This window comes from Notothenia rossii (genome assembly GCF_949606895.1).
Source record: "Notothenia rossii genome assembly, chromosome: 4".
In the NCBI taxonomy this organism is placed as follows: domain Eukaryota; kingdom Metazoa; phylum Chordata; class Actinopteri; order Perciformes; family Nototheniidae; genus Notothenia; species Notothenia rossii.
In genome coordinates, this window is record NC_136902.1 from 76191271 (window position 1) to 76215120 (window position 23850).

The 23850-nt window shown below is 41.9% G+C and overlaps 1 protein-coding gene across 6 annotated transcripts in view; it reads left to right on the top strand.

Moving 5' to 3' along the window:
- schip1 (schwannomin interacting protein 1) overlaps positions 1-23850 on the top strand; it is a 203896-nt gene that overhangs the window by 169658 nt on the left and 10388 nt on the right. For 4 of the 6 annotated variants that reach the window (XM_079678377.1, XM_079678378.1, XM_079678380.1 and 1 more), the window contains one exon: positions 22656-22774. In XM_079678377.1, the coding sequence (XP_079534503.1) occupies positions 22656-22774 (119 nt within the window). Of the gene's footprint in view, positions 1-9572; positions 9908-15773; positions 16197-22655; positions 22775-23850 lie in introns of those variants that run through there. The other 2 variants (XM_079678382.1, XM_079678381.1) reach the window with 2 other exon arrangements.

The following is a 23850-nucleotide window of genomic DNA, read 5'->3' on the forward strand; positions in this document are numbered from 1 at the left end:
TTTTGGTGTTAAATTTCCAGACTTAATTCTTCCTACTACAATAAGGCAAAACGTTAACCGTTTTCTTTAGATTGCACTTAAAGTGATGAGTTGTCTGATTAGATTTTTACAGTTGTATTAACTCTTATAGACTATACTATAAATCAAGAAAATATTGGCAGATTAATGAACTAATCAATCCATGTTTGAAATTATTCTTAGTTGCAGGCAGCCCTACATAGGATTCAATAATAAAAACAAAAACCTATTACAGTCACTTAGGTCTTTAAACAGGCAATGACATATTTCTTTGTGCTGTAGGTCTACATGTGCACCTTGGGCAATGGAGCTACTGTGCCATAAAAACCAGCAAATCAGCCTGCAAGTTATTTCATTATTGTTTTAATGAAACAGTCATCTTGGTGCAGGTGTGTTTAGTCAGGGTGTGGTTTCTGGCTGCTGTAATCTCAGCGTCCGCCTGCAGGCTGTGGGTGTTGGGTGAGGAGGGTTGAGCGGGTGGCTGACCTGTTTGTAATTTGTTTCTCATGAACTCTGGAGTCGCGTGGCAGAGAGGGGTCCACAGGGACCTCAAGTACACTTGGGGTAACCCTATCCCTAACCCTCCGTTTATCTCCACCCCTCGAAGGCAAGCAATAATATTGTTCTTCCAATCCGGTCTTGAGTTGAACAAAACAGAGATGGGGTCAGTCTGCATGTATGGCCCATGTATGGCCCTCTATACTGAGAAAAGTACCTGTGTGTTGTAATAAATCCACGCCTACAGGCTACTTAATTTTCAATCCGAAGGTGAACACACCCAGACTTACTCACACAATTTAAAAACACCCCATGGGCAAACTGTGGTAAGAAGATAGGGCCTGTGCTGAGACCTGCAGCACCACTCTACTTTGAACGTTTAAAGAAGAGCTCTTTCACACACACGCACGCACACACACACACGCACACACACACACACACACACACACACACACACACACACACACACACACACACACACACACACACACACACACATATACTATAAATTCACTCACAACAGTTTTATTACAGTCTTACCATGTTGTATTTAGAGGTTTTAAAGGTAGTTTTAAAGGTTTAAAGATGAGCTTCACTAATTTTACAGTAATTTTACCAATCTGTATCAGTTAACTTTGAAAACAGTGTTGTGTCTTTGGTGGCCCTGATGGTCAGATTAAATCTGAGGAATTAACCCCTGATTATGTGAATTCCTAAACCAGAAAAACACATGTTAGAAAAAAGTTTTAAAAGGTCTAAAGAAAATAACAAATTGCATAGGGGGGCTTTGTTTTTTAATCTTGACTCAGGAAATACAAATCAGGAAATGTAGGCCTCTGCTGACTTTTACTCGGTATCTTGCGAGTCTCTAAACTTGTAAAAATGCGATACACAATTATGCATTGAACTAATGTAATAAGAAAGTCATATCAAAAAGCCACATTAGTACATTTGCCTTGTAAAAAGTTGGGCTATATATCATCTCTGCTGTAAGGACAGTTGTGAGGATTTCTTTCAGCATGAGGAACAGTTGGAAGAATATCTATACTTAATAGGAGAGGGCTGCTGAAAAACTCCATATAATGTTAAAAATGATTTAGAAAAGAAAAGTATGAGAGAGAAGAGGTGGACAGAGAGAGGTGGGAGAAAAGAGCAAAGGCAAAGAGATGTTTTTCTGTTTTTCTCCACTCCTCGCTCTGTGATTATGTACAAGTTCAGCAGTTGAACTGTGCACGCCGCCCTCCACTAACAACTTAAATACTACCTTAGCCCGGTGCTCAGACTGTGCCACGTAGAAGCAGAGAGGGTAAAGGGAGGAATTGTTGGGTTTGAAAGTCCTCAATGTAGTTAAAGTGGGTATAAAATAGGCAACAACAATAATTATAAAGTAGTCACACTGGAATTAGCTCCTGCATGGGGAAACAAAGCAGGGAAGCCTGAAGTTAGAAAGGAAGCGCATAGTCAAAAAGACCTGGTGGAGGAGGGAGTAAAGGAAGGTTTGTGGGCTCAGTGGATTGTTTTGAATGAAGAATATAGACAGACAGAAGAGAGACAGAAGGGCAGAAAGTTGGAGGAGCAGACAGTAAACGTATAAATGGGAAGAAAGAGGGAGGAGGGTTCAGAGGTGGGGGTAGGGCTTGAGCCAGGTGTGGAGAGCGCCTGGTGTCTGGTTCAGCCCCCTAGGCTTAACTACTGCTCCTTGTGTCTGTGAGTACCGGTACCAGCTGAAACACGCCCGGCCCTCTGCGCACCACAGCTCACACACACTCTCCTTACACACTTACTGCGCCGCCTCTGCTTTAGTCAGGCAGTTTTCTGTCTCTGGTTAGTCCATAAACACCTTCACCTCACTGGATCAAAGGATATCTTTCTCTTCTGATGGTATCCTGAAAGTCTGCCTCTGTCGGTAGATGTTTTTTTTCTTTCTCTTTTTTTTTTCCATTGGAGTATCCTTCATCTAAGCTTAACCTTGGATTCCCCACAGCAAGTTGGGCACCTAGCTCAGGTAAAGCAAAACATCTGATTTGTCTGTCAGACCTATTTCAACACTACAACATGTTCATGTGATGTGTCCGTAGTCAAACCAGGATAAAAGTTCAGAAAGTTCAGACTCAAAGTAAGATGCGTTGTTTGACAAAGCCTCCAAATGTTATTTTAGCCTAGGGCAGTACATTCTTTTGTTGTGACATTTTGTCTTGAGTTTGTATGTTACAGAAAAGTGAAATATGTCCAGAATGAAACATAAAGTAGAACCAGCTGCACATCTGTCCATGCATCTCAGTTTCCTCACAACTTTGTTCAGTGTGACCCCTTTAATAAAGAGCAGGTTCATGCTGTCTGGACTCTGACCATATGTGGGTTTCTACTTGGTAGCCCTCTACTTTTTTCCCTTTCTGGCAAGGAAAGAATACCTTCAAATATGCAGTGCTCATGTATTTGAATCCTGTTTTAAATAAGCAAACCTTGGCCTGTTTTGAATGTTCCTTTACCATGTGGTGCAGACAAAGTTTCTAACAAACCAAGGCGAGCTCAAACAACTAGCGAAATTGATCAAAATATTTGTGTTGACTCTGGATGCCACATGTCATTTCAGGTCTTCTGTTAATAGTTACACTAGCACACATATACCTGGAGTGACTGTGTGTCCGGCCCGCATGTGCACCTGCATTGAGAAAACAAGAAGGCAGTCAAAAACAGCTCTGAAATACAAACAAGATAGTATGTTTAGAAGTTCTAGTTACTTGGAATACAAATAAAGAAAATAATAAGTTAGATAAGAAGGCACAGCTGCCACTGGCCTTGACAGCCCTCGGTCCCTTACTTGCAAGAAGAAGAAGGAAAAGAAAAGGCAGAAGAAAAACATTAGTAGAAACGTTGGCCATAAAACCTCCTAAATGAGCCTGATAACTTACTCTCTGCTCGGTGTGTTACGTAGCAAAGATATATAGTAGTGTTTGCTGTTGAAAGATATTTATCGCCAACATCCCAGTGTTTATCCCATGGCCAAGTTTAGAAGCAAAGGCAAGTCAGTTTGACAAGTGAGGTCTGATATACAATGTTTTGTCTAGACTAGGTACGCAGCTGCACTAGCGCATGTAAACTTGATTTGACCTGCTTGCTGGTGGTATGGTCAAAACATTTAATTGCAAAGTTTACACACCAACTGTCACTAAGGAAAACACTCTTGGGAACACCCAATAAATACGAGTTATCAAGTTCAAGTGACAGAAGTGCTAAACGGCCCTTATCTGGTTTCAAAGTGCACTTTAATCAGCTACCTAATTACTACCCCTTGTCTGCACCATAGACTGTATAAATACACATAAAAAAACACAAAAAAATTCAAATCTATGTGTATTGATGAGTAATAAATAATAACACTATGTAAATTAACTGGAAAAGCTTACTTTTTGGTTACTAAGCATTATAGCTATACTACTGTGTTTAATGATTCAGAGTTATGTCACCAGGCAAGCCATTTGCATTGTGGGTATATCAGATATCAGGGATCAGAGTTGCTGCTATGATTGTGGATAAAATAACAGTGTTTTGAATGGGAAAGTGTTTAGACTTACAGCTACACATTCCTGCAGTTTTTGTCTCATTGGTCATCTTGATTGATACACGAAAGCTTAGACAAACATACACTTCCTCTGATTCATTCAAATGATTCACCAAGGTCTGAGAGTCAAACCTCCTTCAGAATGTAGTATATCCTATCTGGCATGGAAGTCAGCTTAGGCTCATACCCAGTCTCACTCATTTTCCACAGCCGCAAATCTCCACCTTCTTCTCTTTCTTCTCTTCTTCTTCCTTTGTTCCAGACACCCCCTGTCCCTACTCCCTTTCCCACTTGCTTTCCCTGCTAATTGTCCTCTTCCTCACTCCGTCAGGAAGCATTATGGCCTCATGTTCTTACACAGCCAAAATACAGCAGGAGACTATTTCCCCCCTCCGCCCCGGCTCCCCCTATCCAACCTATGAAAACTATCAAAGAGGGGTTCAGGCTGTGAGTGGCAGAGCGTGCTGTTGAGGAAATTAGGATTTATGTAGCAGTGAGGAGACGGCCTCCAATGTTATAGCTCCATGTCAGTCCTCAAACCGCAAAGTCACTTTGGAGCAGAGCCAAATACAAACACAGGCCAGCTTTAAAAATAGGAACGGGGCTGAAGGCATTAAAAAAAGCAGGTTTATTGCAAGAAGAATACAAAAAGAGAGTGAGAGCGGGAAATTGAGAAAGGAGTGAAAAGGGGTTTATGATCTTCAAGCATGGAAGGGTTTTAAACTCCTATCCATCACCTCTACTATTTCCGGAGGTTGAGTCAGACACACACACAGAGGTCTGTGATGAGTGGCTGCTTGCGTGGACATGTATGCTCATTTGGGTGGAGCTGAAACATGAAACACTGGTCTTTGCTCCTAATTATAGAGAGCGTGTGTGTGTGTGAAGTGTGTGTGAGAGAGGGGAGAAGGGAGGTAGAGAGAAAAGTGGGTTGTGATCTTGGTTTGTTTATATCCGGCTAAAATTAACAGGCATATTTAAATCACGTCTGCACACCCACACAGACCCCAACAGAACAAGAGTATTTCTGTCTTCATGTTTCTGACTCTGTGTTATCTATGTGTGTGTGTGTGGGGGGGGGGGGTGTGTGTGTGTGTGTGTGTGTGTGTGTGTGTGTGGGGGGGGGGGGGGGGGGGGGTGACGAGGCTTTGTGCCAGGTCATGCGGAGAGCTTCATCCGTTGCTGTAGAGAACAGAGCATTTTAATCTCCTCACATACTCAAGACTAGAATAATCATTCCATCAGTCTGTAGTGAGACTGCAGCTAATGATGATTTTCATTTGCTAATAAATGAAATGTCAGAATATTCAGAAAATACTTTGTTTCAATTTCCTCAAGCCTGAGACAACATCTTCAAATTGCTTGTTTTCCCAAACCAACAGTCCAAAATACAGAAATATTCAACATACCCCCACACAAGGGCAGCCAATTATCGTTTATCTTGATTTATTTTCGGTCTTCTTTTTGATAAAACAATCATTTTGGTCTTAAAAATATCCTAGTATAGAAAACTTCTTAATGTGTTTATTTCAACCAACATTTCAAAGATACAGTCTAAGGTTATAATGATGACAAATGTTTTTGAAACTATTATTATAATTATTAACTATTATATTGTTAGTATTTAGTTATCGTGAAATAATAGATGTTTTTTTATCAAAGGGAAGATGGACTAATCATGTAGACTGTAGTTTAATGACAGATTTTTCAGCTATTTTCAGTTTGTTTTTTTCTACAGATTCCTTTGATTTTCTTTAAGCGTTGCGCAATTTTTTATCTTAAGTCAAGGCAAATGTAGTCAGGTCATTAATGCTGTTTCATCAAAGACTGGTGGTCATTTTCTCAGTTGGTGTATATATGTGTTCTAACGCATTTAAAAATGTGAAGCAAATATTAATGCGATGGTCACAGCATGCTCAGTCTTTCCTCAACCAACTGCAGTCCTCATTAGAACAACTTCTGGTGGCTGATCGTAAGACTGAGAGCACACAAATAAACACATGCACACACGCGCACACACACGCGCACACGCGCGCGCGCACACACACACACACACACAGACACACACACACACACACACACACACACACACACACACACACACACGCACGCACGCACGCACGCACGCACGCACGCACGCACGCACGCACGCACGCACGCACGCACGCACGCACGCACGCACGCACACACGCACGCACTCCTTGCTTGGCCTTCCACATCAGTTCCTCCCTGTCAGAGCGAGCTCATTACCGCCAGAATCTGGCCCTCACACTGAGCGAGCCTGCTTTGCTATGCAGTGTTTTCACTCTGGCACAAAATGTCAGCTTGCTAAAAGCATCTGTGCTCCCTCCGCCCTGCTGAGAAGGAGAGGGAGGCATAAAAAGCGAGAGATGGAGGAAGACAATGGGGAAAAGAAAGCAAATGTAGTTACACCAAAAGGCCACAGAGGAAATAAAAGGAGGGGTAAACAGCAAGCAGCATAAAAAGAAGCTGTTTTTCAGAGAAACGGAGGAGACGTCACAGCATGACTTTGCCATGAACTGTGTTTTATTTACCACCCACAGTATCATCTCCAAACTTTTTCTGTATCCCACTAAGTACAGTAGAGAGAATCACCATGGTATCCAATCTGTTATCAGTGACTTATGATTAGATATTAATTTTCTCTATAAATACGCCCACGCAGCAGAGTTAAACACACAGAGCCACACGTCGGTGGTGTTTTGATGTACGGGATGAGAGGAGGGAAACGACGATGATACAAGCTGCTCCAGTGCTCGGTGTACAATACAAAACACAGGGAGACTGAAACACATAATGACAATGTATCCTGCTCTGTTAAGGAATACATTACATATACTGTCAACATGTGGAATCATAGTCAACATACAGCTACCAAGGCAGACATTTCATAATGTGGGCAGTGTGTGGGAGGCTAAACTGCAGTCTGCCAGTCTGCACTAAATAATCTTCAATCTGAATTGTCTCTGTTCTGATTCAGGCTGCCTACATTATCACAGTTAGTTAAGCTTTTTAAGAAGGCTAATGCTCATATTATGAGAGAATCAGGAGCTTCACAATTTAAAGTCTTGTCAGTGTCAGATATATTCCTCTTCTTGTAATTAGGATAAGGACGTGCTGTCTTAGTCTACACCTGTGCAGTGACTCGGATTGTAACCTTGACAACCGTGTCAAGGTCAGCGGGGGTGGGGGGGGGTCAACAGAGTGACTGCTGCCATGGTGATAGAGGAGAGAAAAGGGGATGCTGTGTCTATTGGTATTGAAGCATCCTTCACAGACTTTGGATATCAATATATCAATTGCTTTGGAAATAACAAGATATTTTGGGCGGTTCAAACGCTGTAAACTGATCCAACAAGCTCTTATTTTAAAACATACAAACCCCTGGTTAGTACTTTAATAAGGACACTAACGATTTACCTGGGATGTTGATTTACACGTGAATGGGATAATCCAACAATTCTTTACTATAAGTCATATTAAAATTCTCTTGAGCCTCATTCAATCGCAGAGACTAGACACCAAATATACAACAACTATTATTTGATTAGATTTCTAGTATACTGGCTAATGCATAACTTCAAATATCCCACAGAAACACAACATAGACATTAAATAGTACAAAAGATCCAACAGAAATGTGGACTTTCTTCACCAGCCACTTTCAAATCTTTCGGCCACTTCCTGTTTTTCCGTGCTTACTATATGCCGGTCGACTCTCATAAGCCTAGGAATGCTTTAACGCGGCCCAGTTGGTAGCTTCCACTGTAAGAAGAAACACGTTTATCGCTGGCCAATGTCATGCACAGATAATTATATCCAATGTGAGTGTGACGGGATGGGCCCTGTTCCAATCTGCCCCAGATGGGCACCATCAGAGCCAGTGATGTGCAGCAGAGAGATCAGAGCTGGGAGCTCATCGATCCATTCCAGGTCATTAAACCCAAGAGTGGTGTTATCGGGAAAAGCACGGTCACCCAGCAGAGATCAATATCGGATAGAGAGATCTAGCATGAAGTGGGGGTTGAGATAACAGGAGGTGATTGTAGCTGGCTAAAAATATATATAGAAAGTTGAAACAGATGTAAATCGCATCAGGATGCCACAATCCCCACATTCTTGTGCAACGCTGTTCCACTGCTTTCATTTCGATAGTTCAAGAGAATAACTATCTGATGGATTTGTGCTAAAAGGATTGGATAATTACCATCAGTCGAACAAAAGGCATTTAAAAAATGGTGCTTTGATTCGTGATGAAACATCTAATCGATGGGATTAGAAACTATGTGGGATAATATAAAAGAAACATTTTGAGTCCAACTTCTCAAACGTAATGGTTAGGTATTATTTGTGCTTTATTTCAATGTTGGATATAACTGTGTCTAGGCTGTTTGTTCAGTAGAATAAAACATGGATATCTGGGAAATTGAATACTTTTTTTCTGTTATCTGACCATTTATAGACATAGAGTTATGCAGCATTATGTGTTGCTATTTCTGAGATATCTTTTTTTTAGGCTTATGCTGGTTTTTTTGGGGGCGGAGTTCCTATGTTCGAACCGATATTTAAAGATTAAGAAAAATTAATACTGTAAAGTGTCAAATTAAAACTGAAAAAGGCAGTTGTTGTTATTTGCTAAATAAATCAAATTGACTAGACCAGACGAAATGATTAATTTATATAAAAAAATCTGGGAGTATGCCCCAATTCTAAAATCTCAAAAGGGAGAACACATGTTTACATCTCAGTGAGATCAAAAGGAAAATATAACAGTAATGCAAAGAGGTCAGGAGAGAGGAATAGATGGGGAGATGGGAAGGGAGAGATTATTTGAGTAGGTTGGCCTGCGTGAGGATTAAAGACGGGCCATCTGCCACTAGGATTCTAGCCCTACAGACAGATAGAAAATGAAGGGAAGATGTACATGTATGCAAAACCCACATACTACACATACCTAAACACAGTGAGGCAAAGATTAAACTCACACATGAGTGAAGACATCATGGCCTGAATCAAACTATTAAAACTGGCTAAATGTTGGTTTACATTTTTGAATAAGTGGCCATGGTAGACTAAATGCTCAATGACATTTAATACAAACTTGACATTTACAAAATGGTTTTGTATCGCAGCATCCTATCTTTCTTGACTATCCATGCAGCACAGAGATAGATTTAGCTCAAGGTAAAGAAAGTTCTTCTTCTATCCTTTTCCTTCTCTCCTAATTCCTCTCCGGCATTACAATCCAGCAGAATGACATTCCGACCCTGTCCCATGCCAACCTCACCCTCCCTCCCTTTTCCACCGTCCCCTCTCGCCAATGGCCGATTCTGCATACACTCAGTCCAACAGCTCCTCCCCCATTTCTGTCCGTACCAGACAGAGAAAGGCAACCGGGGAGTGTACTCTGCTCTTTACTGCTCCCCTCCCTCCCTCTTTTTCTCTCTCTCCCATTCTCCCACCCCTCCTCCAGTTTCTCTCTTGCTCCCCTCCCTCTTTCAGCTTTGGGGAAGCAGCGATCAGACCCTGTCGTTCAGTTTTAGCAAACAGACACAACAGAAAAACAACAGAAAACAGACATAGGAAGCAGAGGGTAAGAACTGAATTGAAGAAAAGGCAGACAAGAGAATTGACCTTTTTTAGTTTGGATCAAAGAGTGGGTGAGAACCCCTCCTCTCCTCTCCGCTGGAATACTGCAGGGCTGGGAATCCTATCCCTGTCCCGCTTCTCTTCCCGTTCCCCAAGCTCAGCCAGCTTCGCCCTAGGATGCTTTGAAGGATGGTCCACCAGGAAAACTGTTCTTACAAGGTAGTTCTCAGAGCTTCATGACACATCACATACATTCATTTCAATTGCCAATGTCTTTGCCGTCTTGACAGACACAAGCTGAGCCTGAATGTTTTATCTCCTCAGTTGAGTTTACCGTCACATTTAAACTAGGACATTGTTGCACATGTGTAGACGTATTTGTTTGTCTTTTGTGGTTAGGTGATTGTGTTGTGAATCTGATGGCTGGCTGGTTGCTAAGAGAGCAGTTGACTCAAGGGAATAATGTCTTTCCTCCCCTCCTACTCCTCCTCATCCAGCATAATCAATCCATGTCAAGAAGGCATGTAACTGCAAGTTCACAATGTTGTGAATAGACACTTTGGGTGCAAGTGTGCTCTGTGCTGTGAGTTGTATGTAGGAGATGCATATTGTTGAGAGTATGGTGCATATTGAAATGGAGAATTTAAATGTGAATGGTTGCTTCTAGGGTTGTGCCAATGTGTGCAGGCATGTTGTGTATGAGTTTGTTTGGTGGGGCATGTGAAAGCAATGTTCCACTTAATCTAGACAGGAGTTGGGAGGAATGAAGGAGTCGTGATTAAAGGAAAGCACTGCATCCCAGCTGTAGATCTGTTTTTTCTGTAACCAGCGCTGCTTGGGAAAGAAAGTCTGCAATGCAGTAGAGATACAGAGTGGGAACAAGCAGAGAGGTAGATGAAAGGCACACGATATGAGCTGAATATGGGGAAGGCCTCCAAGGGGAAAGATGGAGTTTCTTTTGATGGGGGAAACAAGTGTAGAAGAATCAGGGAGTGATGCACGAAAAGCTGCTGCAGAGAAACTGATGAAGGAGACATGAGGGTCCTTAAGAGATGGATGGGCACTTAAAGTGTTTTTTCAACATTGAGAAAACTTGAGTCCAAGTTCATTCTCCATCATTTCCCCTGGGTCTAAATGGAGAAGCATTGTTGTGAATGCATTGTAACATGATATTTTGTGTGCAGTTTTGTAGTTACAGTGCAAGTGCTTACCTCACTGGCTTCATAAACATTTATAAAAGGAGATTTCTTGTCAGCTCTGTCTGATGCCCCCAATACTGGAGATTAGGTTTGAAATGAATTGCCCTCAAGTTTCTAGTTTCTGCAGTAATAAAACCACAAAAAGACTCAAATCATTCCCCCCAAAAATGAACTTCTACATTTCAGGAGGATAGATGGGTGCTTGTAAGGGACCAGTTGTGTTATGGGATAAGGATTTGCTGCCTTGTTTCGTAGAAGATAAAAGCTAGATGGAGTGACAGAAGGATTGCAGGAAAGAATAGCAGAGCAGCAGATAAGCAAAGAAAAGTGAATGCCATATACATACTTCTGAGGGAAATGAGATCATACATAGCAATAATAGAAAACATTATTGATATCAGTTAAATATAAGAAGAAGTTTATTGTCGACAGATGTAAAGAAAGTGAACTAAGCCGAGGTGGCTTTAATGCAAGAGGTGTACCAGAAACAGGAAGATGTAACGAATAAGAATGAATGAGAGTGGTAAGCAGAACAGAGGGTTCAGGCTCTGATAGCAGCGACTCTCTAGAGGCCCCTCAATTAGACTGGTAACCTGGCAACCAGCAGGCAGCCAGCGCCCCTCGTACACATAAAACACACACACACATGGAGGGATGGAAAGAGGCAAAGCGAGATGGGGGGAAAGAACAGATGAATCATAGAGGAGATGAAACAAGGGATTTAATTAAGGGTTAATATGGGAAGGGAGTAAACAGACAAAGTGGAGAAAGAGTGCGGCATGCTGGGTGTTTCCCTCTATTTCTGTTTGTCTTGTGGGACAGTCCATGTCTTGAGGCGATCTCTGTTTTTTAGTATCATTGTTTTCCTCTGCTTTAATTAGGATGTGGTCCTGGTCTTTCTGTCTTTGGCTGAAGGAAAGCGAACAGTCAAAACAGGCCAAGAAAAAGAAACATGAGATACTGAATGTCTTTCCCTACCCCATCATGTTTAAGGTGAGCTCTCACTTAGTGTCAGAAGCCATTAGTTAATTAAGTCACAGGCCGACCCTGGGAGAACCAATAAAGCATCCATTTGACCCATTGTCAACCAAAACCATCTATAAATTGAAGCCATGTCGGTTTAGCAAATAAACCATGAGGCCAAAAAGAGAACATTTTATGATCGCTGTCCTCTACATCCTGATGCTGCAGTTCATTTAAGATCTTAGGGATCTTAAGCTAGCTAAACGCATGCAGTGTGTTTTCTACAGTCTGAGGTCTCAATATGTCATCCTGTTTTCAGATTCTCATGTAAATCTATAAATCTCGCAGCGGCGTATTGCTGTCAGCAGCACTATCAGCAGGATGAAGGGTGATGGGGAGATTTATCGGGTTGGCCCGTAGGAAGACTGTGAGCATGCCAAGGCCTCACAGCTCTGATTGAACGCTGAACATTGTCACACAAAGTATTTTTGTGTATGTGTATTTTCAATTTATCCTCAACAACTGTGAGAAGTTTGTAGTACTTGGCTAGAGAGGAGTGAAGGAGAGCTCTGGTGTCCGTGACACAGTAAATGAGGTGTGGCCCGATGAATTATAAATGGGGACCAGCAGATGAGTAGATACAACTGATGGATCGTGGTAGCGTTACAGAATGGATCAATAAGGCGAGACAGTAAACATATAGTATGGAAATACGGACAATAACAAATGAGTTTAGTTTGCCAGGAAGTCGTTTTAGCATGTAAACTCATTACAAATACATATTTTTCACTCTGTACAGATTCACACTGACATGTTTCCCATAATACACCATCATGAAAGAGACATCTGATGACAGGACACCTCAAACTGCAAACAAGGTCAGGTTAATTGTTAGTTGCATGAGAAGGATATTAACTCGTAAGCTATGAAAACAATTATTGGACTGAAAAAGCACCATCCAAGACTCCTATAACTAGCTCCAAAAATACATCCAAGGTCTCTAGTCATTATGTTAAGCCGTGTTTAACATGTCCCTTGTCCAGCTCTGAAATAATAATACAGACATAAAAAAACTCCCCAAACAAAACCTGGTCATAAAGAAATAACTAGTCATACTGTAATGAATCAGACAAACTTATGAGAATATATGAGACTGTGCAGTGAGGTATGATTATCCCATATATCAGAGATTTCCTGGGCAGCATACTTTTTAATCTAATATTATACAATTTGCCAAATCTTCAGCCCTCAAACTCCGGGCTCTGTGTGAGTTCGCAGACTTCCTGATGGGTGGCCTCATGCTCCCTTTTGCAGCCCAATTTGTTTGGAACACACAGCATTGCCATGGAGAAATTCTTACCACGTTGCTATGGCAGCAGCCCCCGTTCTTTTCCTCCTCTTTCCAAAATAAGATCTTGTGAGTCTTTAGCACAGTTCCTTGATCTGGTGTTATAATACTGTATAACCACAGACATTACAGATACAGACACCTGAAAGCAAACAGGGATTGGGGCTGATATAAAGAGCGAGTGTATTACAGGTTTAGGTGTCTTCGTACCATACACACACACACACACACACACACACACACACACACACACACACACACACACACACACACACACACACACACACACACACACACACACACACACACACACACACACACACACACACACACACACACACACACACACACACACACAGACATACAGTGCCATTGGCCTTGGATCGCGGGCTTACAGGAGGTGCCAGGAACCCTCTCTCCCACAGTCACCCTCTGTTCACTTGGAACAATAAGCCATTCTGTGCATGTATGTCTCTCTCTTTTTCTCGCTGTTTCTCTCTGTCTCGCTGTTTCTCAGCTGACCCGGCAGTCAAGCATCAGAAGAATTAACCTTTGTGTGTGTCTCAAATATGCACCTGAAAGTATCCCCAGTCTTTGCCCTTGAACTAAGAGTGTGTATGTGTATGTAGAGTCCCTTTGCCATTACCCATCGATCACCCTTCCCTTTCATCCTCCTATCCCATTTGATTCAGCTCTGACTTCACCTACACTATGAAGTCAGCCTCAGTAATGAGAATCAAAGGGGCAGACCCCACCCTTCAGTGTTTTATGTGTGTGTGTTTGTGCGTGAGTGAGTGCGTCTGTGTGTGTGCGCGTGTGTGCGCGTGCTTGCATGCGTGTGTCCAGCAGTAGTCCAGGGAGAGTGGATTCAGGAAACAGCCAGACAATTCGCTCTACTCTACCCATAATCCTTAGGGATCAGCACTGAATCAAACCCACTTCCTGTTTTTCCATTTAACCCCTGTGTGTGTTTTGTGTGTGTTTTGTATGTGTGTGTTCTGTGTGTGCGCGCGTGTGTGTGCTTCTGTTTAGATGATCTTTGATGTTATCATGCAAATGCATTATTTCCCCACTGACTTTATCTCTGAATTTCTCCCTTATTTTCGTCTCCTCTCTCTTGGCAGAGTAACAAATGAATGTGACTCATGTGCATCAGTATTCATTGGAGTTATCTTGCCTCTTGTCTTTGTCTTATCCACTCTTTTTGTAACCCTGTTGTCCTTGACTTTCTATTTCATCTCTTATTTGTCATCATCACTGTCATCCCGTTAGATCATCTCAGAATGCTTCATCCTCTGACTCGTTCTTTAGGTGGATGACTGAAGCTTACAAAAAACTTTTAAGAAGAATTCATGTACAGTATATTTATAGTTGAGGTTAAATGCTAAGCTACTGTTTCATTGAAATAATGGTAGGTTTCCAATTACTTACATTTTTCATCCCAGCCATGCAGCAAGCTAGCCTTTAACTGAAGATAACTACACATAAATCAATAAAATACCTGACTTTATTACTTAAATAATGGCACTACCACTGCAATGCATAATGAATTCTGCACTTTAAAGGAAGAAATACAAGCTGGCTGCATAGTAAAAGCCTGAATAAAATACAGATAGCTTATCAATCAAGAGAAATCATCAGTAGTTGCAACCCACAGTAATGCTATCCCCTCTTTTGGTGCATATGAATTATGAGTTCATTTCCATTTGAACATTGAAATTGTTTTCAAATTTTTTGTGTGTAACCAGTTGATGGTTTGTGTGAACTCATGTTCCCCTGCTGTGTGATTCTGCTGCCATATGTGGACATCATTTTTCTGTCTGGGCGGCTATGACAAATATATGAGTCACGGGTCGATAACGTCTCACTAAGATGAGATCATTACACACCGTAGAGAGCTCAGATTGAAAATGTAAGTCACTGATACAAGGCACAAGCAATCTCTGTGTATCTCAGTGAGTGGCTTTGTGTGTATAAGTGTTTGTGAGCCAGGCTAATGGTCCATTGTGCTCTGTCAGGGTTTATTTAGCTGGCCGGGGCGGCTGGATTTTGAGTCCAGACAGGGCCCTATTTTTACCTTAGTAGGAAAGAACCACACTACCTCCTCTGTTAGATAAACACACACATTTTCACATTTCATTTCGCCTAAAATATGTAGGCTAATCTACATTTAAAGTTAATCTCTCTTTTGAAAAACATACACAGAATTGTAAGCCATTGCGGATAAGAGGGTTAGGAAGCTTAAAAGACAAAAACATCTAAGAAGAGTCCTTGGTGTAACAGAGGGAGAATAAATATAGACAGACAGAGAGAGATAGTGTCCAGAAGAGGCTCCAGACACACCAATAGTCATCTAAACACACACACATGGGCAGGCTCAACACAAGTACATTGCCCCAAACACACACACACTAACACATTTGTGGCTATCCCATGGCTGAGGTGTTTCTTTCCAAACTGGTTGTGAACAGCTGCTGTCCGGCGTTAAAACGGGAAAGAAAACACCAGTGTGAGTTTCACCCTCTCTCTCTCTGATGCTCACTCTGGCTGTGAGAGGCCGCCCTGACCAGAGGGTGGAAGGTAGGGAGGGTCTAAAGGGGCCTTACCTCTGACCATTGTGCTTTCACAGTCCTGTGGGAAGTGCTGAGGAGAGAGTGGAGTAGTCAGGAAGTGCTGAGAAGTGGGAGAGGAACGGTGTCACAACATGTAAGAGAAAGACAAGGAGAAGGCACCAGGAGAGGAGTAGAGTTTCCTTTCAAATGTTGTGTTGTCAGACCATGGCAGGGGAGTGTTGGCTGAGAATATGATGCATACTGACTGGGATACACCAAGAGCTGGTCTGGACTAACTTACTGACTGGGGAGTAGAGAGGAAAAGACAGGAAGACAAGGAGGGAGGGAAGATGAGGGAGGCGCTGGATAATATGGATGGATTTGGTGGAGTGGATGATGTCATCAGGCGAACGTCAAGCCTCATCCTCAATGATGGCTACAAAGAGGTAAAGGACCACGTCGTGGTTTATAAATCCAATCAATTGAAATGAATGCTTACTGAGGGCTACTGGAAAAAAACAATGTGGTCAATGGATGTGGAATATTTTTGGTCTGACATATAACTATGTTTAATTTGATGGTTTGGACAGTGTCTGCCAAATATGTGACCGCATATAAATCTACTTTTTGTTCAAAATGTCTTTCATAGAGTTAGATGATATGAAGTTAAAGCCAGCAGTAGGTTACCTTAGCTTTCGGAGATACTCAAAGCTGGGGAAAACAGCCAGCTTTGCTCAGTTTAGAGATTCCCTATATAATACCAGAATCTCTGCTAAACTGCTAATTAGCCAAATGCAGATTTTGGTATTTTTTGCAAGAGCCCTTTTAGCTGTTAGAAGTGTATTCATCGATATTACTTTAAAAGTGTGTTGTGTGTACTATATTTAACATAGCTCAAAGACTTAGACTGACGTAATGCTTGAAGTTTGGGTATTAAAGTGGTTAGATATTTTGGGCAAAGCTATGACATAATGGCGTGAGTAACAAGGCTTTTAGCCTCAAATCTGCTGCAGTCTTTGGGAGAAAAAAAGAGATTCCTCTACTGAATCTTTTCCCACAAATCCATATTCTGGTCTTCTAACAGAGAGAAGCTCGAATGTCACTTGGAGATCCATTCTCTTGTCTAAACCCACTTCATGCTCCTCATCTCTCCTCCCTCCCTTTGTCATTCTCCGCCTTTTCTTTTTTATTCCACTAAAACCCTCCCCCACTTCTTTTACCACCACTACACACACTCGTATAAAGCCTCCCACCACTTGCTGAGTTTTTCTCTTCCAATTTGAATGACAGGAACAGCCTGGCACTGACCTGAGGCTGAACTATATGAGCGGTCGGGGGTCAGGTGCCTTATCTGGGATGGAATGTTGCACTGCCTAGACAGACAGGTCTCAGATAGCACGGAAAGAGAGAAGGTCTCACACACAGGATATGGACTTTGAGTCTGCATACTTAAAGGAATAGTTGAACACTTCCCCCCTGCTTCCAGTCTTACCAAGTTCACATACAACTGTCTGCTAACAGTTATGCAATTGGTCTTGTTTTAATCAAGGAAAGATCATACATTTATTAGATTCAATTTTAATCCAACCAAAGCCTACACGAACATTTATGTGAACTGTGAAGCTATTCAGCACATTCTATACACACACACACACACACACACACACACACACACACACACACACACACACACACACACACACACACACACACACACACACACACACACAGACAGGAGACACTGTGACCTTGTATCTGTTTGTAGAGCTGTGAGCTCAGCGGCGGCTCACTGTCAGGCCTGAAAAACACATCAATGTATTCTTCCAATTCTTTCAAACGCACTTGCGCATATCACTCTTGGTTCACTTTAATAGACTCATAGCCCTGATTTACAATATCTGGTATTTGTGTGTGCATGTGCGCATGTGTTTGGGTTCACAGAGAACAGTTGGTTCCTGTGTTCAACATGGAATGAGGTATGAGCAAGTGAAAAGAGAGGAAGAAAGAAGTATTAATAGATTAGTTGGACCTGGCGTTTTGGAGTAGGACAGAAATCCGTGGACAAACAGAGATCAGATCTTAACCACTAAATAATTCTGGCCACAAGAGCCAGCATTTTAGCAGAATATGCTATTTGTTATAGATAATCAAATCCATCTCCCTTGTCCCTTGTCTAATTTTTCAGGGAAGATTTCAGGGCTCAAAACAAGCACCCTCGAGATCTGTGGATGAATGGTTGTTTTGCAGAGTGGAGGAGAAAATGTCTTTGTCAATGTGGGTTTTCCAGCAGAGGAAATTGCCTTGTGAATTTTAGGAAAAACACAAATTACCCCAATTGTGTTCCCTCCAATCTAATTTGGCGCTCAAGGCCAGGAAATGAGGGAGGTGGTTAAGACTGTCACTCATTCTGTCTCTCTCTCTCACTATTCCACTTTACACATGCAATGTTAACGCAATGGATCCTGCAATTTCCATATCTATGTGAAAGTTTGATTTGCCACCTCATGATTTGATACCGTTTTATAAGAAGCTCCAGTAAAAAAAAATGACCCTGTAAAGTGCTCAAAAGGTTAGAATAACATCATATGCATGTCAGTTTAAGTGAGTGAGCCAATCAAAGGAGCAGAAAGTTTGTTTATTTTTGGCCCATGAAATACAAGATTGCATTTCATTCACACTGAACTCAAATTGTAATTGTGTGAAGTCACACCTGGATGAGGAGCACACATGTGGAAACTGTGAACATGACACGAGTTGATTGCCTCCTGCATAAAAAGGCTCTAATAATTCATCTATTTTACTTCCAATAAAGGTATAACATTGAGATTTACATAATAGCACATGTAAATTAGAACGACAAGAAGACAGAGTGAATTATGGTTGAAAGGCAGGACCATCTGTATGCTACCCATCTCGCACATCCGCCGCTCAGTGGCTTATTCCACACCTTTGTAAATGGTTTATTGGGCTTCCATGATGACTGCTTTACCACACACAGCCCACCCAGTCACAAACACAAGCACACAATACAAACATACCGTATAACAGATTATGTCAATACAAAGACAGGATGTTGGTTTGTCAAGCAGGTGTCGGATGCAAAGATGGCGTCCTGCATACAAATCCAACTGCCGAACAATGGTAACGTCTGACCAGCAGTGCTTTATTCCTCATTTTTTATGAGAAGTTGAAGTATTACGGCCCGTCCACACTACAGCTTCGACAGCTTCAAAAACGGTTTCCAACGCATCTGCCCATTCACTTTGAATGGGGTGACGTCACGTTGCCTCGCTTTTCGCCGAACTGAATTGTGGGTAGCAGAGCGGAGCTTTCCGAGGCGTAGTAATGTTCAACTTCTGAAGCCGGAGACGCCGGAGTAGCCAGCGTCAGCCAATCAAATCCCGTTTATGCAAATCTGACAGTTCAAGCGCTAGCCAATCAAACCGCGTGCAAGCTGGGAGAACCAGACCGCAGTTCATTTCCTCATATTCCAAACGAGAAATTACGGTAGCAAATCACCCGGTTCTTTACGACCACAACTATTTACTGGGATACAAATCACAGGAACCAGGCATGGAGGGAGGTGGCAGAGACAGTGGGTGAAACTGGTAGGTTTTCGCCTGTTTGGGGAGTTTATATATATATTGCTCGCATAAAATCCCCGGGTTTTTTTGCTTTGTATGCCGGGGGCGGGACATTCATATGATTGGTTGTTGGTCGCGGTGCTCGAATAAAATCCCCAAGCTTCAGACACGCCCAGCTCCAAGCTTTTTTTGAAGCTATTGTGTGGACGGGCCGTTACAGTCGATTTCACATGTGACAATACTTTTCATCCTGACTATGCCTAAACTTAATTCTGGTCACTAAGTCTATAAGGCTGTGACTCCGAGGCTGAAACAACCGATCGTTAGAAAATTAATTGACTATTTTGATCGTTATTGCGTTATTGATAGTCTGTTAAAAAAAAAATAGCACATCATTGCTACAGCATTATAAAGAATAGCTGCTTTTCTTAGTTTTATATATTTTTGGGTATAATTGTGAAAAGTAATTTTTGGTTGTGGATATTGGTAAACCTACACATTTATTGACGTCATCTTGGGAAGATGAACTGGTCATCAACATTGTATAGATTAAATACAATAACATCTAATAAATGTCACCCTGATTTTGTGACATAATATAATTGGGTAGAATAAGCATCAATAGTAGGATTAGTATTTAGCGCTAATGATGAACATTGCTCTATGGCTGCATGTCATCAGCAGCTTTGTGCAAGTGTGTGTCCTTGTGTTGTTTGTATAAATACATCTCAAACATTATCCGGTGATAGCAATATGTATGTTTTTCTTGAGGACTGATGAGCTTACCAGGGTCAGTGAATGAAAATATTGTTTATTTTAAATCATTGTTTTCATCATTCAAACCATTTATATGTTATGTATAAACAGTCTCAACCATATCATTGGATGGAAAATGCAAGACTATCTCTTACTGTTCATGGATTTTGTGATGGCAGTTAAAATCCCCTTTAAGCTATTGAACCTAATGACCTGTTTGGAAGTAAATCAACAAGTTCTAGTCACGGGCTGAAAATGTAGCCTTGTGGGTGCGTGTGTGTGTGTGTGTGGTCTTGCATTCATTTGCATTCATTTGTTGAGCTACAAAGTTTGTGACAAGGCCATTTGCAGCATTCTGAGGCAAAACACCCCCTGAGTCTTCCTGAATGTCTTCTACCTCAGCTTTTGCATATTTTAGTTTTTTTCTCAGCACTCACCTTATGGGGGGAGTAAACTGTAAACAATTCTCGGTGAACCTGCTGTTTCTCGGAGGAGCTGATCTGTGGAGTAACGTGACTGACAGTGTGTTAGCTGTGTCGTCGTTGAGTTCTGTACGTGTACATAAATGTGTGTCTGCTGCACTGTACAATTCAGGCTGCTGTTGAGCTTTTGAAGCAATTAATAGAAATCCTCAAGTGTGTTCATCTTGACTCAATAGGCTATCTTTCAAACACACACACACACACACACACACACACACACACACACACACACACACACACACACACACACACAAAGTGCCAGTGCCAGGTCCAGTCCAGTGCCAGTGTGTGTGCTGGCAGTGCCAAGTGTGTCTTGCGGGCTGTTGTGTGGAGTGGGATTATGTTAATTTGTCCTTGGTGAAGGCACTCTCACCAACGCCTGCACTCAGGAGAGACAGACAGAGAGAGAGGGAAAGGAGTTGAGAAAACGAGTGGGAGAGAGCTGCAGTGGTAAAAAGCAAGGGAAGAACAAAACGAACAGCAGAGAGATAGAAGAATAGGAAAGGCCTTAGGCGGATGGAAAGAAGTGGAGATGGAAGCAGTGGAGTTTGGGATAATGAAGAAGAGAGATAAAGACTAGGGAGGTTTAATCAGGTGGGTAAAGAAAATGAGCAAGATAAGTAGTGGAGAAAGGAAGATTGATGAATGTGGGAGCAAAGGGTGAGGGGCCATAATTGAAAAGGAACACATTTTATAGAGAAAGGATTGCTCTCCCACCTAAACAGTGAAAGTAGAGATACAAAGCAAAACTATAGGGTAAGGGGGACACATAGTGAATGGCCAATGGTTTAACCCCTCATACACCCTGAAAGTATTGAAACCAGTAGATCCCAGCTTTGGGGAAAAGGGCCCTCTGAGGTGTCACAATATATTCACATTACCCTAAGTTTATTTTTCAATGGATATAGTGCAATGTTGTCGATGCAAAGTATTTTTAAACCCTACACAACCAACCCTGCAGAACAAACTCTGCAATTATGTCAAATTCTCTCTTCTCAAACTTCCCATTCTTTCTGTCCTTCAGGCTTCGTGAGTATAGTGACAAAAGCACTGCAGTATTTGGACTGACTGTGTGTCTGATCTTTAACAAAAAAGTCCTTAACAAGTCGTGTTCATTTTGCATGCTTGTGTTCAGCAGAAGCATGTGTGGAAAGTGCCTCAGAGAATTTAACTCCCATTCCTATTTGATTAGAAACAGTCGCTTGTTATTTCTTTGCACCTCAGTTGGATGTGTTTACCTGCTATCAGCACAGACAAGACATCCTATGGGCACTGGTGTGTGTGTGAGCGTGTGTGAAGTGCTGCCGAAGCTGAAGCTACGATAAGTTAGGAATTCAGGATTGGGAGGAGGCCAAGCGAGAGCGACCGTGGAATTGTGTAACTTTGGAATTCTCGCAGATTTAAGCATGTGTGAAACTGCTCTTCCTCTGGAGTTTACCGTATGTAAACTAGGAGACTGTGTGTGTGTGTGTGTGTGTGTGTGTGTGTGTGTGTGTGTGTGTGTGTGTGTGTGTGTGTGTGTGTGTGTGTGTGTGTGTGTGTGTGTGTGTGTGTGTGTGTGTGTGTGTGTGTGTGTGTGTGTGTGTGTGTGTGTGTGTGTGTGTGTGTGTGTGTGTGTGTGTGTGTGTGTGTGTGTGTGTGTGTGTGTGTGTGTGTGGTATTAGAGCCCTCACTGATTGTTCTTTGAGACAACAGCACCACCTGCTTGTGACTTTTAGTAACACCAACTTGAGGTGATCCCTACTCAGATATTTCATTTCCTTTTTTCAGTATTCCAGCTGACTGAGCTTGTTAGGGTGACACTGAAGCTCTTACTGTAAATGAAGATCAGGCTGCTGTTATAAATATACAGCCACGTGAGATTTGGATTGTCAGAATGTGCGGGGTAACTTCTACAGCTAGTCAATAACATGCCAGTAAACTATATATAAGTACCTTGGTTTGACGTGCCATGACAACAAGCATAAGCTTAAGAATCTTTGATAAAGATAACTACTGTAATCCCTACCACCTTGACCTTATTGTGAAAGGTTATAAAGAAGACCATGAAGAGTAACCTTATCTTGTTAATGTTCTGTTGCAGGCCCAAAAGAATGAGAGGGAGTCGATCAGGCAGAAGTTGGCTCTGGGCAGCTTCTTCGACGATGGGCCGGGCATCTACACCAGCTGCAGCAAGAGCGGCAAACCCAGCCTGTCCTCACGGTAAGACCTCTGAATTATTTCTCAAACATAAACTGTAGCCGGTGGTTTTCAGGTATTTTTTTGTGGTCACATCTCTGTGAAGAAGGATGTCCTGAAAGGGGATCCACCAAAAAAGTTAAGAGCAGTTTCTGAATGCCAAAGATACATGAATTTCAGCAGCATACAAAAAAAAAAATTGGTAGGGTATAGCTCTTGGAATGATTTACTGTGTGTGTACCAGTAAAGGAAGAACAGACATGGAGGAAGAGAATGACAGGAAGCAGAGAGGAATTGTGAAGTGTGAGTGAGCCACGTACAGACAGACCATGAAGCTCTCACTTCTCAAAACACACACACACACGCACACGCACACACACACACACACACACAAACACACACACACACAAACACACACACACACACACACACACACACACACACACACACACACACACCACACAAAGCCGCTACTACCACCTCCTACATTGTAAGTTACTGGAACTAGATGTACTGTAAACACTCCAGTGCTCTTTGTATTCCTGTGATTTGAATCACGTGGATTCCTCAATAGCGCTGTTATGACTGATAGTGGTGGTTAAAGCCTCATTGATTAGTACTTGGAAAAAGTAAGATGACAGTAATTTGTGCAATTTTTGTCTGGGTTACCAACGTTACTGACACACTGTATCAGAGCCCATCTGATTCTGGATTTTTGAGTGTGGTTGTAAAGATATGTACACACCAAGATATGTACTGAGTGAATTATAGTTAAAAGATAAAGTTCTCATGTACCAAGACTGAGTCCCCTTTTTCTCTCCTACTTTCGTGTCTATCTTCAGATATTAATAAAGGCAAAAAGCCCAAACATTATCTTAATCGAATCTGTGGTATTTCTGTTTGCAGATTATTTCTACTTATCGGATAGCATATTGGCCAATACTACTGCTGATATATGCATCATCATTTTGTAGGTTGTGTTGGAGGTTTTTTAATGCTGCTACCCCAAACAAAACCTCTCAGGCCGTATTTTAACGAGGACTGATTGGATGCTGTGTAATCAATCACCTCTGTTTGTAATTACTGCATTGAATAAGCAG